Below are 18,748 nucleotides of genomic sequence, written 5' to 3'. Positions count from 1 at the left end.
CAACTTTGGATGGGGCCTTCAGCTGTAAAGCCACATATTCAAAAGACTGAAAACTTCCAGGAGATAGCTGCTTACATTGAAATGATTCATTAAATAAGACAGCAACCCCTCCTCCTCTCCTGCTCGGCCTGACCTCACTGATAAAACTGTAGTTAGGAGGGGTCGTCTCGATGAGAACAGCTCCACTGTTACTTTGGTCCAACCAAGTTTCAGTTAAAAACATAAAATCAAGGCTGTGCTCAGTGATTAAATCATTAATTAAAAATGTTTTCCCAGCTAGAGATCTAATGTTTAATAAAGCCAACTTAAGTGTTTTAGAGGTATTACTTGTCCCCTCATGTTTGGGAGCAGTCTGTGGCACACAAGCTATGTTTACTATGTTTAAAGATCTTTTAGAGTGCAGCTCTCTGTGTTTTGACCAGGCCACATGTCTCCTGTCACCTAAAAGTACAGAAATTTTAAAACCTTCTAGTAAACAGGGTCCCAGCTTCTCCTGGGAAAAGTCATCACTGCCATAATCCTCACAGCCCGGACCCTTCACACATCACGCATCAGACTGCGGAGACAGGGCATGAAGAGGAACTAAGGGGGGCGAGGCTGGGCAATGTGACTTCGATTGCTCTGTTGAGGGTGGGGCTCGATGGCGAACCTTTGGCCGCTCTGGTGGGGGTTTATGGGGGACAAAAAGGGATAAAAAGTAGATAAGAGTTAACTGATTCACAAACAGAGTCATAAACAGCCATGTTAGTCAGTGTTTATTTAACAAGCATTAAATAAATGTCCTAATGTCACATATATCAATATACTGTAATATACTATAATATAATTGTGTATGCTCACTTTATATCGCTGCAAGCAAAAGGTTTATTTAACACCATCAATTGTTTTGTTATTACTAAAGTTAACCGTCACTGTGGCACAGTGTGGTTTGTGGCTCAGCTGCAGGGAAGGGGTGGAGCAGTTGGTTCAGGCTGTGGTGTCAGAGGAGGCTGACTCAATACACCTGACCTCCATCATCTGATCATGTTTCCCCTTTTGAGTACGTCGCTAGGATCAGAGCAGAGAGTGTGGTGTGGAGCTGGAGGAGAGCAGCTGGAAAGCTGCTGTAGAAACAGATTGCAACTATAACGCTGTGTGCCTGAGTCCTTTATTATCACAGTCACACTCCAGTCAGACCTGCTTATCATAAAACAGAGCAAACACAGATCCAAAGTGACCTTTCAGTCTATGAATATGAATCTCAAAGACATAAATAATCTTTAGTAGACAGTGGAAACTCCGTTAGAAGCAACTAATGTCATGTAGCTCAGTGCAACAATCACAGTTCTTGTTCTACTGCAAGGTTTTCAGAATTAATAATTAGTCATTATGAATTGGGTTAATTCGAAATGAAATATAGTTTGCTCATATTAACTAATTTTTTTAAAAAGACGAAAAGTTTTTCTTGTTGCTAATTAATGCTCAGATTATCCTCTAATAACCTGAGGATACGATTATAGTTGTGCAAACTGGTGTTACCCTTCTTAGTTTCAGAAACTGGCAAAAGGATTAGTTAAGTTAGCAAACATCCCGCTCATTTTGAATTTGATGCCAGGAATACAATTCAAAAAAGTTATGACCAAATCCCAAATAAGTGTAAAGGTGGGAAGCAGCTCTGCCAGCAAACTGCTGCTGCCTTCTCTGAGCCCAGTCTGAGCCCAGACTCTGGGACTTGAACAAAGTTTAAAACTGTCCTGTGGTCTGACCAGTCCAAGTCTGAAATTCTTGAATTCAGAACCAGCATCTGTTACGTATGGAGGGCTTAATGCACAAAATTAATGTATTTGAGAAAGTCCTGCTAGTGCTGAACAACATATACAGGTTTTAGAGACTCTTTAACTAATAACTAACCAGGCAGCTCGTTCACTTTCTCCTGACTGTTCTTTCTACACTTCTTTATCATACAAAAAAAAAATACAAACAAAATCAGTAGTTTTAAAGATAACAGACATTTTATGAAAGTTTGACCTTGTTTGACATTGAAGAAGAGGTCAGAGGTCCAACGTAACGTGATATTTAGAAAGCTCAGAAATCATGCTTACATGTGGTCAATACAAACAACGGCAGTAAGAAAGAGAGTTTTAGCAGTTTTAGCTCAATCTATTGACCTTGAAGGAGAGGTCAGAGGTCAAATGTAACATGAAATTTTAAATCTTTACACAGTACTTTTATATGTTGACAATTCATGCCACCTAACTATAACAGTTTTATGGCTTTTTGTCCCAGTTTGACCAATAAATCCTTAAGTTGACCTTAAAGACTTGGTCGATAAAAGGCAAGTTTGTAAAGACTTGTTAACTTTACAGCCATAAAAAGCTTTTATCAGAATTAATGTAAGTTTATTTGAGTTATCGTTACAGACAGAATGATATGCATGCATGCAAATGCTACCTCCTTGGAGAAGATAACAATGTAAATGCAAAACAGTGGGAAACCAGAGCTGACAGCTGAAAGTCAACGAGCGAAACAGCTATAGGCAGTTTAGAACTGGACTGCTGGCAAGTTAACAATGCAGGCTTTGTAATATTCCCCAAATTCAGCTTTATGAGTACATTATGAAGGAGGCATGTATTAAACACACTTAATATACACCTCGTAGATACAAACAGTGCCATTTGGCAGCTAATGCTGAATGTTAATATAACTTCTGTTTACTTACATAAAACCTCCACAGGGCACCTTTGAGATGTGGTGCCAAGTTTTCAGGGATTTCAAGAGCCTCATCACACCTCAGGAACTCCACAGAGGAGATATCCACTATCTAAAATTATTTCCTAACCTTACATCTATCATCCTTCCTGGAAAGGTAGTTTGTTAATTCGTTAATACAACAGTGAGTTGATACTAGCTAATACTGGCACAGTTTAATATAATTAACATGCTGAAGACAAGACTTTGATTGGTAATTGATCATGTTACAGTGTTGCTACTTGTACTCGACTGAAAGCACAGGATACTTCTTTCACCTTTCAGTCACTGCAATAAGTTCATGCAGTGTCACTGTCAGCTCCAACCCCAAGGTGGGCTGGAATTAGCTCAGCCAGGTTTCCACGGCATTTTTATCCCTCGTCTCCTCACCCTGCATAATAAGAAAACAAATATGTCTCACAAGCAACAGTGGCTATTAAAACCAAAGATGGTTAGAAGGCAGAACAGCGACTGAATATGGCAGTGCATGTAAAAAACAACTTTATTTTTCACTAATTGGTTATATTAATATTTATGTTTGTTTATCAGACTACTCCTCAACATTAGTAAAGGGACATTAACTCTGTTTATCTCTGATGTCCACAGTGCTTATGTCTTAATTGTTCATGGAAAGGTGATTCAGATCTGTATATGACCTTGATTTATGATTGCTTCAGAAATCAGATGATGATAACTTATAATAAATATAAGAATATTGTGCAGTTAGAATAGTCTAGTGTAAGTCTTTTCCAAAAACGTAATCTTGTCTGGATTCAGTCTCGTTTGCACAGTAAGATCAACAAACTTTAGAGATTACATAGCCGCTCATTAAGCGCTACCTAACTGCTCTAAACACTAATCACACACTTGTCTTCCTTATTGCTGCTTAGACTGTAAAAGCAGTTCCCCAGATTACCCTGTAAGCCTGCAGCATGCTTATGAATGATGGTGGGAGGTTTGTGTGTGTAGATTCTTAAAGCCGTGCAGCCTGTGGACCTGTGATACATTTCAATGAGTGTCTTCATCAACATCAAAGACATGCAGATTGCTTAGTGTTTGATTTGCAAGCTAGGGGTTTGACACTGGGTCAGTCAGGGTTTCCTGGTTGACCACTAGAGGTCACTGTGGGATCACATTCTTCTTATATAAAAGGCTGGGGTAGAAATTGCGCATATGGCAGCATTTTACACGCACTTACTGCTTGTTGCTTGCTTGTTAACTTGTGAACCACAGTTGCATATGTTGGAAAAATTCAATTTTCATGCATTAAAGCAGGGAAGTGAACTTTGCAATTATGAATAAAAAAATTTATGTAAAAAGTAAAATATGTTTTTGTGTTTCTGTGGATTTGGGACTTGTTTTCTATGCATGAAGATGAATTAAATATTTGAACAAAGAGGTGGCAACAGGTAATTTACTCAAATTACCTGTTGCCACAATAGAAAAAGAAAAAGAGTTTATTACAGGGCGTTTATCCAAATGTGTTCAAAGTGGAAGAACAGAAAGAAAAAGATGTCTCCCAGGTCTCAAAATTATACATAAATTTAAACCTGGCTTCTGTTACTATAGTGAATTATTTGTAGGTTGTTTGCTATACGTTTAAAATGTAAACTTTAAATTGTAATGGAGTGAAATGTCTAATATTTCCTACTGAAACGTAGTGATGGCAAAATAAACATTACACTGTAGCTATACTAGTACATTTGTTCTTATGCAGAACCTGATAAAATATACCAAAACGATCTTTCTGAAGATGAACATGTGATTGAAAGGAGGCCTTTGGTTGGAACAGCCGCCTGACTGATGGACAGCTGAAGATGCCAACATGACCGGCCTTTCCGCTTAAATAAAAGGCTGATGTGGGCCACAATTTCTGAATGCAGCAGTGTAGTAGGAGCTGGAACATCTCCAGACACAGTTGGTATTGTATAGGCATAAGTGAGCAGACAACCATGAAACACAGGAAGTAGATCTGTGGGGGGAGGGTCAACTGATCCCTGCATATGACCGACTCTGCTGTAATTCAGATGGCCTTCTCTGCCACCAGGTTTGCTCTGTCAGGGATCACCAGTCACAGTGTATCACTCATCTGCTGCTTCACTTAACTAGCCTTTTGTTTCCATACATTGTTTGCAACCACAGATTATTTCTACTTCTCACTTCCTTTATCTGTGAGAAGAAAATATGATATGACCCCATGATGGAACACATTCCTTACAAAGAAATTCAGAGCAACATTAATTACCATTGTAAGATTTGTTTTTGTTGTGTCAGCTGTCGGCTAATCAATGGTTAAAGCCGACTAAGGTTTTTTGTTCCTGAGCTTATTAAGCTATGTTGTCACTGGGACATGCCGCCGCCCTCTTTCACCTGTAAAATACTGTTAAAGGCAAAACATGGACACTCCCTTGTTTAGACTGCAACAGTTTCCTGGACAAATACAATTCAGTGTTCTTTTTTTAGAAAATATATTTTTTCATTCTCAACTGTACTATTATTACTTTCTGAATAGTTTTGAATCAATGAATCAATATAGACATGTATATTAAATACAAACAAATATGTATCAGTCAAAAGGATTTTTTAAAAAAGATTTTTTTTCATCAAAAAATATCCAACTTTATATTAAGTGTCCCACAAAAAATTGGCTTGTTACAAAGCCTAGAACATTAGCCTGTCAGCAAAGAGCGTACTGTCTGGCTACACAAACGACCTGTGCAGATGCTGTTATTGTGCCCCATAATGTCACGTTCTTGGGTTCACACTGTGAGCTCTGGTCGTGCTGGAGCCCCCCTCACACAAACTGCAATAATCTGGCTTTACCCGGTGCTCCATATGGGAAGCCTACCATTCGCTGATGGGTTAAATCCACTTAGTGAGAGGGAGAGGGAGCGACTCAGCTTTTCCTTACGTCCAGCTGACCAGTCTGTCACGTCTCTGCCTGGCTGCATCAAGGACCACATGGTAGTTTTACAGCTGAGCAGAAGTAAAGAGAAGTATGCACAAAAGCAGCTGTGGAGTCTCACCTGCTCCAATCCTGTTTACTAGACTTAACCAGCTGCTACTGACTGACTGACGGTTAGGAAGATAAACAAGTTGCCCTCTGTCAAAGAGGCTTTGGATGAGGTCACCTTTCCCTTCATCCTGTCACCCTTCAACTAGGATTATGACAGCACTTGTGGTCCAGTTACCTCTGAGAACTTCCTTAAATACAACATATTAACTGTTTGTGCCTAAAAAACAAAGATCAGAGGGGTCAGTTTGCAACGCTGCCTTCTGTGAGGTAAAACAGTCATTTTTCATACATTTGCAGTAAGACTCCTTTCCACAGTCGTCTGAGGTGTTGCTCCCTCCTCCCACTGTTCTTACAACTCAGGAGGGAAAATGAGTGGGCCAAAAGGAGGGGAAAGACAGCAACATGCAGCGGCTGTGATGGAAGGGCTCCTCCACACTCAACACAACAACACCATTGTTATTTGAGACTTACCTAATGCCCTTACCCCTCCCTGTGCCCTTCCTTCATTTTTTCACCTCCCTCTGTTATGTACATATATTACCTTAAAGAAAGACTTTTGCAGAGAGCTGCAGAATGTTCTTAAGGACATCCAGATTATCAAGTCCTGCAAAGCCAGAAGTTCAAGACAAGACAGAGCTGCAACTACTGCTGTGCAACATGCTTTTCAGTTCATAATCATGCAATAGGGAAGCCTTTAATACTTGATTGTGCTCCACACTCCTTCACTTTGAGGTTTATTTTTCTTGAAGCCAAATAGACTTTACAGTTAATCATGTTGTTCAACAAGTTCCAATTCTGCTGTGTTGGGATCCAGATTTCTTTTACTAATGCACACATTACATTTTTTTCAGAGTAGAATCTTGTTGGGAACTAAAAAATACACAAATAGACTAGATTTGTTTTTTAAGCTTAAGATGAAATATTGCAACATGCAGCTAATGCATTTGTAGCAACTGCTACAATCTGTGAGGAATGTTTCAGGCACTCACCAAAAGGTGATCCAAGAAGAAGCTAGCTAGGTGTACCTAATAAAGCATCCAGTGAGTGTACAACAACAAATACACACTGAGGACACGAATATAAAGTTTCTATCATAAAAGAATGTTGCATATTGTTATATTTTTTTAAGCATTGACAATTACTACCATTATAGCTTCTTTTCCATTTTGCCTCAGTCTGTTTTAAATGAGTCCAGCAAAGATTTCCAGGGATCTCATGTGCACATATGCAATGATTTCCATGATGGAATCATTCCTGGCTTCAATGCAGTGTCACTTGAGGGTCCACAGATCCATGTTGGATTTTTGGTTTTGTCCATTTCTGCATCAGTTTTTAATTAATGAGCTATAAGTGCAATATAATGGTTCTTCGTCCTAAATCGGCTCTGAGAGGTCCTTCACAGTGAACATAGTTTGCAAAGTGAAGCAGTAAATAGAAAGATTAAAAACCTGTGGAACTGGTTGCTGTCATTCAGTTTTATACCTTTAACAGAGAACACAAACTCCTGATGCTTCGATTAAGATGGTTGTTTAGGAAGCAAAAAAAGAGATTGCAACAGATTACACATCACTGAGTGGGGCAGTGGGTGCCAGAATACAATATAAATAGCAAACAGGAGAAATATATATAATGAAGAGGAATACGTACAAAAACAATAGAAATATATATGTATAAAAATAAAATAAATGAATCAATGTCTATTGACATCACCTTCTCTTTTATCCATAGAGAACAGACGTTTTGATTCCCTTCTGTCCTGCTGTTGCCACACAAGCTACAGAAACATCAGTTCCCGCCTGTTTGGCTGTTCAAGCATGTCTCGTGGAATGAAAAGTAGACCTCGGGTAATAACACCTCTTTGACTCATTAGCTGATTTCACTTTCTCACTAATACTTGGCTCTTATACGGAAAAGCTCAAATCTAACATATGGTAGCTTTTGTTAGGGCTGAGGTGTGATGTGGGTTTTACATAAACAAAAAGAAAGGAGTTGGTGAGTTCTCAAACTGCTGTTGAATGGACACCTCCAGGAAATAGCACTTCACTGTGAATCAGGACTGTTTGTTTAATGGTAGTAGCACCAATAAACAAATAGACATGTGCAGGTCCTCCTCCTGAATCAAACAGCTACAAGGCGTTGGGAGTGTGTGGTCTCTGCTGGGACTGAGATGTTGGCGGAGGATCCTTTGGGTTCCGCAGGGTTTGGGCTTTAAGCCACCATGCACATCTCGATCTGTTTGGGATCTAATAAATTGGAGTCCAGGCTGCTACTCTGGGCTCTTTTACTTTTTTGCAGTGCTCTGAGCAATTCTATTTACAATATACATGCTATACATGCTTCCTTTTATCATTCGAAAACATAGCATACATTTTTAGTTAGAAACATGGTGTCTAGCCATATTCTTACCCTGGATGGTACGACCTTGGCCTCCAGGAACACTGTGAGGAATCGTTTTGACCAGGATATGTCTGTCAATGTGCACATTAAACAAATATGTAATTTAAACAATATCTCTAAAAGTAGAAACATCTTGTCTCAGAGTGATGCTAAAAAACTAGTTCATGCATTTATAACTTCTAGGATCAACTATTGTAATGATCAGGTTGTTCTAATGGTGCGTTACAGAAAAAATCTGAAATTCCGAGTTCCCAGTCGGAATTTTTTTTGTGGAAGACTCACTCACCTCAGACTTTCCAATCTGCAAATCGAAGCAGCAAAAGTTAGCAATCAAAGATGGCGGCACTGAATGTAAACAATAGTAACCTGTAACCTTTTAATCTGTACTGCACCTGCTGTGTATCGGGCCCCTGGGACCTTTCTGAAAGGTGACTGCAGGTCTGCAGGCCCCATCTTATCTTAAAGACCTCATAGTAACGAATCGCCCCAATAGAGCACTTCAGTCTCAGGCAACGTCCACACTCGCCCAGATAGATTTGAAAATGGCGTTTTCGTTTGAAAACGCTCCGTGCCCACACTAGCGTTGCAGTTGTGCGTCCACATTGAAACGGTCAAAAACGCTTACCTTCCAGTCCTGCACATGCGTGAAGCGCAAGAAGATTCAACTTGCCTCATTTCTGTCTGCTGCTTATTTACTTTCCTTCCGGCTCTTTGAAAAGTCGCGGCAAAATGTCGAGGAAAAGCACCGAGTTTTTTAAATGGACTAACAATGAGGTGCTGTTGCTGCAGGTAACACAAAAACACAAAGTTGCAAACGCGAGTGAGAGTTAAAGAATTTTAAGTAAAGCTATCTGGAGCGTGTACATACTGAATTTAATCTTTAATAGGGCTGTCAAACTGAGAGCAAACAAAACAACTGCTGTGTAATGCCCTCCGTTATCTTAGTTTAATTGGTCACATGACTGCATCACATGACTAACATGCCTCATCGTTTTAGAAAGTCTGTGTTTTCACTGTACACACTGCGACGCAAAAGCACCGTTTTCAAATGTATGCGTTTACGAGAGCGTTTACGAGAGCGTTTCCAAAACGCTGCGTTTTCCATGAGCAAAAGCGCCGTCTCAGTGTGGACGGGAGGCCAAAACGGAGAGAAAATGATGCGTTTACAAATGAAAACACACGTGGACTGCTGGTTTACTTGTGGTTCCTCGGGTATTTAAAAGTAGAATTTGAGGCAGCGCCCTCAGCTTCCAGACTCCTCTTCTGTGGAACCAGCTTCCAGTTTGGATTTGGGAGACAGACACCCTCTCTACTTTAGGCATAAAGCCTTCCTTTCTGACAAAGCATCTAGTTAAGGTTGGATCAGGGGACCCTGTATCCTTTGTTATGCTATAATAGACCTACGCTGCTGCTTTATCTTACAATATAAAGTGCCTTGACACAACTGATGTTATGATTAGCCCTTTATTGTCATTGTTAATGTACAATTTGAAATGAAATTGAATGAAATAATGGTTTCGTTGTACATTCTGAAAACTGAATTGAATTTACAAACACATTTTACAGATGTCTGTTTACACTGAATAATAGATATAAATAGAATGTAATGAAATACTCCAAAGGAAATTCAATTTCCAACAACAAGACTGCACAGTAATACATATGGCTGCAAACCGAGCACTTTTACTTTTGATCTGTTTTGCTTAGTTAGAATTTTAAATGCAAGGTTTTTTGTTGTTCAGAGTATTTTTACATATTGATATTTTAGCTTTTACTTAAGGAAAAAACAAAATACTTATTCCAGTATAATTTCATACAGTGTGCTCTACAGTGCAAAATACATTATTGCAGCACACAGAGGTATTACACTGGTTGTTGCTTCTTTTACAAATAATGATGCAAAATTGGAAGAAATTGTGGTGTTTTTGCATTTACTGCAGATTACAAATATGAAACTATTCTAGGAGAATGGTAACCCTGCTGGACAACTTTGTGCCCAGAACAACATGATTAACAGCAAAGTGTTTTTGGCTTTGGGGCAGGCATAGTCAAAATAGTACATAGTGCCAACCAGAGATGCGCAGTAACGCATTACTGTAATCTGATTACTTTTTTCAAGTAACGAGTAAAGTAAGGGATTACTATTGCAAAAACGGTAATTAGATTACCGTTACTTTCCTGTAGTACCTCTGCGTTACTAAAACTGTGATTTTTGCGAGAATGTCTCACGACAGTGACGTAAGCGAGTGCGCAGTTAGGCTACGTTCACACTGCAGGCGAAAGCGCATCAAATCCGATTTTTTTGACCCTATGCGACCCATTTCCGATCCTGGTCTGACAGTGTAAACGGCACAAATCCGATATTTTCAAATCCGATCTGGGTCACTTTCGTATGTGGTACTGAATCCGATGTCTCAGAAAGCGACTGCTGTGTGAACGGTCAAGTTGCATTAAATCCGTCTTTTACGTCACTGACACAAGACAGAGGCCAATTATCAGCGCCAGAGAAGACACCGTGAACGCTTCCTGGCCATCCAGTGAAACTGCTGGGAAGACAACGTTGGAGAAACGTTAACATTTTATTTGTACTGCATAACCTGCAGGTTCTGACAGAAATCTGCAACTATCCTTTGAAGCACCGCTCCTCTAAAACAGCAATAAGGATCATTATTAGGTTATCTACATTATTATGTAAATAACAAAATAACTTAAAGCAAAAATCGGGAAACATGAAGTCCGAAGTCTTTATATTAAGGCCATCAGTCAAACAATATAGTTTGTTCTGGGTCTAAACAGAGCGCGTTGTGTGTGGCGTCCGATATTTTCAAATCCGATCTGGGTCACTTTCATATGTGGTACTGAATCCGATACATATCTGATGTTTTAGAAAGCGACTGCTGTTTGAACGGTCAGGTCGCATTAAATCCGTCTTTTACGTCACTGACACGACAGACGCCAATTATCAGCTCCGGAGAAGCGCCCGAGAAGACATCGCGAACGAGCTCTTCCTGGCCATCCAGTGTAGATGTCAGTGAAACTGTTGGGAAGACAACGTGAACATTTTCTTTGTACTGTATAATCTGCAGATTCTGACAGAAATCTGCAACTATCCTTTGAAGCAGCGCTCCTCTAAAACAGCAATAAGGATCATTATTAGGTTATTTACATTATTATGTAAATAACAAAATAACTTAAAGCAAAAATCGGGAAACGTAAAGTTCGAAGTCTTTATATTAAGGCCATCGGTCAAACAATACTGTTTGCTCTGGGTCTAAACAGAGCGTGTCGTGTGTGACGTCTTCTTTTGCGCATGCGGCCGCTTTGAGCGTTCACACTAGAGCGCGTTTGCTGTCGCATTTTATTTGTAGTGTGAACGAGCAGACAAAAAAATCGGATTTGATCAAAAAATCGGAATTGAGCATTAAGACCTGCAGTGTGAACGTAGCCTTAGTGACAACAGCTGTGTGCAGATCAACAATGGATCACATATCGATTGTGGGAGAGAGTATGAGCGTGCAGCGTTTAAAGCGTGGAAGTACTGACCTTACTTTGAGTTTGATTCCATAAAAAGTGACAAAAACATTAGCGTCCATCGCACCCCTAAACTTCCAAACAAGCACCGAGTAGCTACGACGTAATGGGAAACTCACAGAGAAACTCGCGGATTCTTCAACTGACCGCGGCACACCTGCACCAGGGTAAACCTCCGCCTACCGCAGTCCTGCTTTACAGGTGAAAATAGAGCAACAGGACCGCTGAGTCTTTGACTTTATTTATTTTCTGCTGTGTTTTACTTGCATCTATTTGAAAGAGTGAGTGTAAACACAAAAAATATTTTATTTTATGTGCTGGAATGTGCAGAAAATAGGTTTAAATGTTAAACTAATTTATTCAAGTCAGAGAATGTTGCATATAATTAAATTTTTGTTTGATGCATAAAGTTAAAAGATTAAAACTAATAAAACAAGTAAAAAAAAAAAGAGACTTTTCCATTTGATTACATTTTGTATGATGGATTATGCAGAAAAAGTAGAATTGGGCTGAAAGATCTATCGCTTTATCACCTCTTCAGGTTGTAAATCGTGTTTTTAAAAAGTAACTAAGTAATTAATTACTTTTGAAAATAAGTAATCAGTAAAGTAACGGGATTACTTTTTTGGGGAAGTAATCAGTAATTAGTTACTGATTACTTTTTTCAAAGTAACTTTACCAACACTGGTGCCAACAGTCCCGTGTCCATGGCCTGACACGTCTATTTTGGCAGCACAGGGTGCACCTACACAATATTGTGCAATATAATATATACCATATTATGGTTATGCTTCCTGATCACTGTATCTAGGGAATTATTGTAATTATCCCGGTAATACACCCAAATGCAGTGTTTGTATGCTAAATTTATTTCAATTCTCTATTACAGTAGCCTGTCTAGAGACATTATTCTTTGCAAAATTGAAGAAAATTCTAATAGGAAGAGAGTCTAGAAATGGGATAAATTAACAATTATTAATTTAAGAAATTACAGAAACGGTTATGAGCTAAAAAAAAAAAAAAAAAAGTAAATAAATAAATAAATCATTTGTCACTTACACACAGAAACAGTTTAGTTTATCATAGTATTCATCTGTTCCAGAAAATATTTAAACATTTCCCATGTATGTAGTTGATCATGAGCAGTTGTAATTTTGCAGCTGTATTTTTCTCAGGGCGGTAAAGAAGTAAGATGTAACCGTGTCAGGGTAGTGTCATTCACTCAGGGGAAATGAATAAATGTCCCCTGCCGAACCGTGAGAAATGACTTCAGCACAAAGCCAACGCACTTGTTTCCAGTGAAGTCATGTTTGGACTGTATGCACACCATTGAGCAAGTGGACGATGACTGCATGAGAAGGGCTGCACAAGAGCACACACAGAGGCAAGAAGCTGTACCCACACGTATCCTGTCGCCATTTTCCCAAGCTAAACTACAAAGACTTGGCTCGAGGAGTACACACCCCTCTCACAGTCATATGCCAATGGATAGTCTTTCCACACTAGCACTGTAAACGCAAAATGTGTTTTGTTTTCGCGCACATAGACATAATTCAAAGCCGTGGAACGTTTAGAGAGAAAATTAAGACGTTTCTGGCCAGCTGAAAGACGGCTTTAATGACAATTTTGCCTTGTTTAGCAGACGGCTGCACAGAAAGACAAATACCTCACCATAATTGTTGACTGACGTGTCACGTATCCACACGGATAAGGGCACAGATTTGAAATGGTGTTGCCGACTGCTGTGTTCTCCAATCAGCGTGCAGCGTGGGCGGGCAGAAGCGCCGTCAATCATGCAGGAACTATAACTGTTTGAATAGGGAGGTAGGGGGAGAATCCAATCCGGTTTGAGCTAGTTTTTCTTCCAATGGAACATTAACGTCTCCCTGCGCTGTATTAGACTGTACTGGCAAAGCTTTATCCAGAATATACCACTGTACTTTCTCCTGTATTCAGTTACATTTAGCTATTTTTAAACCCACAAACCAACCATGCCTAAAAGGAGCAAAGTGAGTAGACCATTATCTTTCATGCCTTTAATAACACAGTATTTATAACCCACAGCTAAAATTTGTTAAGGGGCTTGTGGCGAGAGTTGTTCAAACGTTGCTGCAATATGTCCGTTTTATGTACCAAGTGAACGTCAACAGCAGTGTTGTGTATCGCGGAGTTTAGTTAGCATGTAGTGTCTGTTTTGATTTTGTCAAGCGGCTAATTATTGAAGCTTCTCTTTCGTGCAGTGACTGTCGGCTGCAAGTGGTTGCCCGTTTTATAGCAGAAAAACAGTTTGTGCAGCTGCATCGAATTCATTTACCGTGCCGATAGATGGCTTTTCTGCGCAGAAAGTTGGCGGCATATCGATTGTTTTCTGTTGGGGTCGTCACCCTGGATGCGAAAGTTTTCCTGAAAGAAGACCCAGTAGCGAAAAAAAACGTACAAAATTCCTAATTGGTTTATTATTCTGTGGCGGTTGGCTGTAACGTTAATTTTAATGCGGGCACAAAGTGGCCTCTGTAGTTCTTTTGTTGGACAAAACAAACAAACACATAATACGCTTTGATTAGCGATATTGTTTTATAAAGTTAGTGTGCAGGCGTTGTTTATTAATGCACGGCAAGCGAAAACGCAGTTCTTGGAAGGCGTACGGCTCGTTAGCCGAGAGGCTTTCTGTGTATTGTCGGCTCAGGCCAGTTGTAGGTTATGCAATGGCGAGCCTCCGTCAGCACAGCGCTGCTCCTGTTGCTGGGGGTTCTAGTAGATTCTGCATGCAGACCGACAGAGTCGCAGAGCATCTCGGAGATATTCTTTTTCAAATTCGTGGCGGGAACACTGGCTACGCTGCTCGGGTTTCTCCGGCCACTGGCAATCCCATTTATTACCAATGAATGAATGTGTCGTGAGGAGGCGGAGTCGGCCCCCTCCTCCACTCAAGTATTACTGTAGGCAAATCACTAGCAGGAGCTGGGAGAGCAGCACCACGTGACTCAGTTTAAACTACATTATGCTATTATATTGCCCTGACTTTTGTAGGCCAGCATGTTACAGGGCACTTTATTCCTGCTCAGTTATCGTTGCGCTGGAAAATGTAGTTCCTGAAGGAGTAGCATTTAGTGTTAACATGCTGATTAAACTGCTTTTAGTTTTTAAATGGCCTTGCATGTATTACCTTACTCAACTCAAATAGGATAATAACTTATTAAAAAAAACTGTCCTCACCCAGTACCAGATAAATCAATCAGAGGCACAGCAGAATGCAGACAGTTATCATAATCTGATTTATTTACTTTTTCTCTTGTTCTCCTTACAGGCAGGTGCAGGTGACTCAGAGGTAAGCAGTCATTTCTGAATTTCTTGTTTTTTGGTTTTAGATATTTTAACAGTTAGCCTCCACACTCACCAGGGGTCAGTAATATCTCATCTTTCAAAGCCATTGCCTGAGACTGACTGTTAAAAGTAATCACTATGTTTGTTTATTCTCTGCAGCCCAAGAGGAGATCTCTCAGGTTGAAAGATGTAAGTATGGAGAAGCATAGATAAAATGCTGTCTTTTTACTGTGTTATTTTTTTTTGGTTTAAAAGAAAATGATCTTCTTTACTCACAGAGACCTGAAAATGCAAAGCCAGAGCCCAAACCTAAGCCAAAGGTAGGGTCTCATTTTAATTACTTCTCATAAGACCTGAACTGTTAGCATATGGTGGCTAATATGTGGTTAATATTTGTTTTTGCAGAAGGGACCTGCTAAGCCTAAGAAAGCTAAGGAGGTGGAAAAGGCCAAGCCAGAAGAGAAGGCGCCGGAGGCTCCTGCTGAGAATGGCGAAGCCAAAGCTGAGGAAGAGGTAAGTGCTGCCACACGTTTAAACACATCGAAAGATAATAGTCTTCTTGGCGGTGCTGTTAAACTCTGAATGTCATCTTACAGGCACCCACTACAGATGGAGCTGAACAAAAAGATAAGGCAGCAGAATAACATCTCTCAAGCCACGTCTTTTACCAGTGCTCCCTGTACCTCTTTTCTTGTACAATTCAGGGGAATATTTTTATCAACTATTTTCTAAATACAGGTTTTTTTAGTAGTTTGATTGTAGAGAACACTTTTTTAAATGAAAGAGGGGAAAAAAACAAGTCAATTGGAGACGGGGAATTTCATCACATCTCACAATTGTGCATCGCCATGAAAATTGCGGTCATTGTTGTTACTGTCAGTGGATTTTTTTTTTTTTTTTTTTCAGTTTGTGTAAATGTGAAGGAGTGGAGGGTGCGGGACAGGTTACCGTGTCGGCACACAAGCATGACGTTCACAGGAGCTGGGGAAACAACTGGAAGAGCTTGCCTGCGTGGATTACATTCCATATGCTTTATAAGGGACAGTGTGTGTAATCTGTGCCGGGGTGGGGCTTGACAAAGTCACAGGGCACCTCATTCTCTTATTGTTTTTATTGAAGAACAGTGTTTTAGGGTGTGTGTAAAAGCTTTGTTCCTATTTGTTAACTCTTGTACTGATGCAGTTTTCTTAACAAATCTGACCAATAAACCTAAAACCCCTAGTACTGCGGCTCTCTCTTTCAGAACTGTGCATTGCGCGTGTTGGTTGTGTCTGTTCTGTGATAGCATTGCAATGAATTTGTATAGTTGCTGTGAAAAAGGATTTCAATCTTTCTGTATGCAGTGTGTAATGGTACTTTGTAAGGATGGTAAAAATGGAATTTGTTCCTCTTTTTTTTCTTTTCTTTTTGGGCCACATTAATGTGGTATGTAACCGTTAAAAAAATAGATTGGCTTAAAGGCCAACAAACTGTACATTTATTTGAAATGTCAAATTCATACCAGCAGTAGCAATATTCATGTGGGTTTTAGGTATTTGTGTCAAGTACAAGTGTGCGGTTTCTCATGATTTGTTTATAGATGTAACTGTGTATGATTGTTATCAACAAACCAATAAAACTCAGTTGGTAGTTGTTACACTGTTTTATTCTAAGAGCGTAATAATGCAGAAAAAAACAAGAACTAACATTCAATTCAATCTATAACAGCAATAAAATATCTGATAATTAAACTTTAAAGCTGATTAAAAAAATTGATTAAAACAAAACCTGTTTAACAGATTTTAGTAATTGGATTGTGCAAAATGAATTACAGCTTTTGACGCTTAACTAAAATCTGTAAGACAAGTATTAATACCACCATAAGTGATGTTGTATTATCGATTTTAAGGATTGTTGCTTTAATATTGACACAAATCAACATTTTTCTTTTAAATAATATTATAAATAATTTGTATATTTAGAAAAGCTAACTTATTCTTCTAGATAATAGAAAAAAAAATAATAAAAGGGTGGTTTCAGAAGGAATCCAACTAAAGTATTTGCCAGCTCAGGTTTTTCATTCCATAAGTTGTCAAAAAACAAAAGAGAGAGAAGGTAAAGGCAGTTTTCAGCACCACGGACAGCTCCGCACCACGGTGGGCTGTTCTTTATCCTGCGCTGCCCATTTCATCCATTTTACGAAAATAATATTAACTCGGTGTTAGCAAACAAACTGATAATGTTTGTCCTGACGTGTGAATGACGCACTCGCGGCCTCGCGTTCTGATAGGTTTGCACAAACCGTAAAAGTGCGGGCCTTTATAACGTGTGGTGTTACACACCCAATCACCCCCCGCCCCCCAGTGTTGTAAATGTTTAGTAGTTACTTACATTTAAGATTCCACCTACAGCAAGTGAATATGGAGACAACACGTGACAATTCAATAATGGATTCGCGAGCTTTTAATTATGGGTTTTTAATTAAGCCTTATTCATTACTGATCGGAAAAGTGACATTTCTATTTAAATTTAAAGCTTGATTTGACTAGTGATTCCTGCATTTGCTTTTAGGTCTTTCTGATCACTGAAATAAATGTGCATTCAAAACATTTTGTAAAAAGCCCACGTAAATGCATAGAGGTGTTTTAAGATGGCTATAGGGTCGGGAATTGCTTCTGGGAGAAGTTTGGCATTACTGATGCATCATACTGGGCATATCAGGCCAGTGTGGCCAGAGACTGAGTAGATTCACTTTTTGTTTTTCCTCTTTAAGACGCTACTGAAACACACTGATACAAATATGATACTGAACATGAGTTTAAAAATACAACCCAACTCCCAAAAATGTTGGGACACTGGCTAAAATGTAAGTAAAATCAGAATACTATGATTTGAAAGTTTCATAAGTTTCATATTTTATTCAAAGTAAAAAAATAGAAAACATATCAAATGTTTAAATAGATACATTTTACTAGTTCATAAAGAGCAATTAGCTCATTTTGTAATTTATGCCAGCAACATGTCTAAAAAAAATGGGGAGCAGGTAACTAAAGCTCACAAAAAATAATAAATAAAAAAAACATTTTTTCAATGTATTAATACACATTACATGAGCGATTTAAGATGACATAGCAACAAGATACAGCCACATTGAGTCTCTAGTTCAATTTGGGTTGAAAGTGCAGACTTCAAACTATACACGTTTTAAATTGTGTGGATGTTGTGGAAATTGTGTTCCCACCTCTCTGGGGACATCTCAGGCTCTCCGAGTTATGGAGGCCTGTCTCCCCTCACCACACTCCCTGCCAGTGGCTGATGCCCTCAGACGTTGGTGTGTTGGTGGTTCTTGGTGTCTGGGCGCTCATTTATGTACCGACTCACTCCTGGTGGCCGATTGGCGGGGCCTGGCGCCTGTGGCCCGGCTGGGCCTCTTCCAGGGGGTGGGGTGCCCTCAGGCCTGTGGCCTCTGGGCCCGAGGCCTGGTCCTCTCTGTCACAGCTGGCTACCGGCAGAGCCCACGGGCATGTCACTGCAACCCCCTCTGGCCTCTGCTCCGTGGCTGCTGAGTGACCTCTCATTTGGGGCTCTCCTCAGCTCTTCCCAGGAGGGTGGCACAGTTGCCCCTGTGGTGGTCCTCCTTGGGTCCTCGTACTCTGGGGCCGCTGGATGTCTGGGGCCTGGATCTTCTTCATACCTGCTTCATGCCCTGGGGGACGGGGCTATGAGTCCCCACACTCCCTACTAGATCGATACATGGAGAAACCTTTTGAATAC

General features: G+C 39.8%; 1 protein-coding gene and 1 long non-coding RNA gene across 3 annotated transcripts; one reads left to right on the top strand and one right to left on the bottom strand.

Annotated features, from left to right (window-relative positions):
- Positions 1-749: 749 nt before the first annotated feature.
- On the bottom strand, positions 750-8,206 carry LOC146699659 (uncharacterized). 2 transcript variants are annotated; one of them, XR_014922650.1, is made up of 3 exons: positions 8,150-8,206; positions 3,006-3,118; positions 750-1,176 (listed from the first exon to the last, which is right to left on the bottom strand). It is a non-coding gene; the product is annotated as an uncharacterized LOC146699659 (long non-coding RNA). The 2 variants fall into 2 exon arrangements; XR_014922649.1 differs by lacking the exon at positions 750-1,176 and having other exon boundaries at positions 1,973-3,118.
- A 5,268-nt stretch (positions 8,207-13,474) lies between these two features.
- On the top strand, positions 13,475-16,631 carry hmgn1b (high mobility group nucleosome binding domain 1b). The gene is made up of 6 exons (XM_085469482.1): positions 13,475-13,680; positions 14,979-14,999; positions 15,155-15,184; positions 15,274-15,315; positions 15,401-15,508; positions 15,592-16,631. The coding sequence occupies exons 1-6, from the start codon at positions 13,663-13,665 to the stop codon at positions 15,637-15,639; spliced, it is 267 nt and encodes an 88-aa protein (XP_085325608.1). The 5' UTR covers positions 13,475-13,662; the 3' UTR covers positions 15,640-16,631.
- Positions 16,632-18,748: the final 2,117 nt, after the last annotated feature.

The sequence above is a fragment of the Copadichromis virginalis genome, linkage group LG10 (genome assembly GCF_057382275.1).
Source record: "Copadichromis virginalis isolate Kocher_CV1m ecotype Utaka linkage group LG10, C_Virginalis_male_GT1.1, whole genome shotgun sequence".
Lineage (NCBI taxonomy): Eukaryota > Metazoa > Chordata > Actinopteri > Cichliformes > Cichlidae > Copadichromis > Copadichromis virginalis.
The sequence above is the reverse complement of the archived record's forward strand: the minus strand, read 5'-3'. Positions and strand labels throughout refer to the sequence as shown.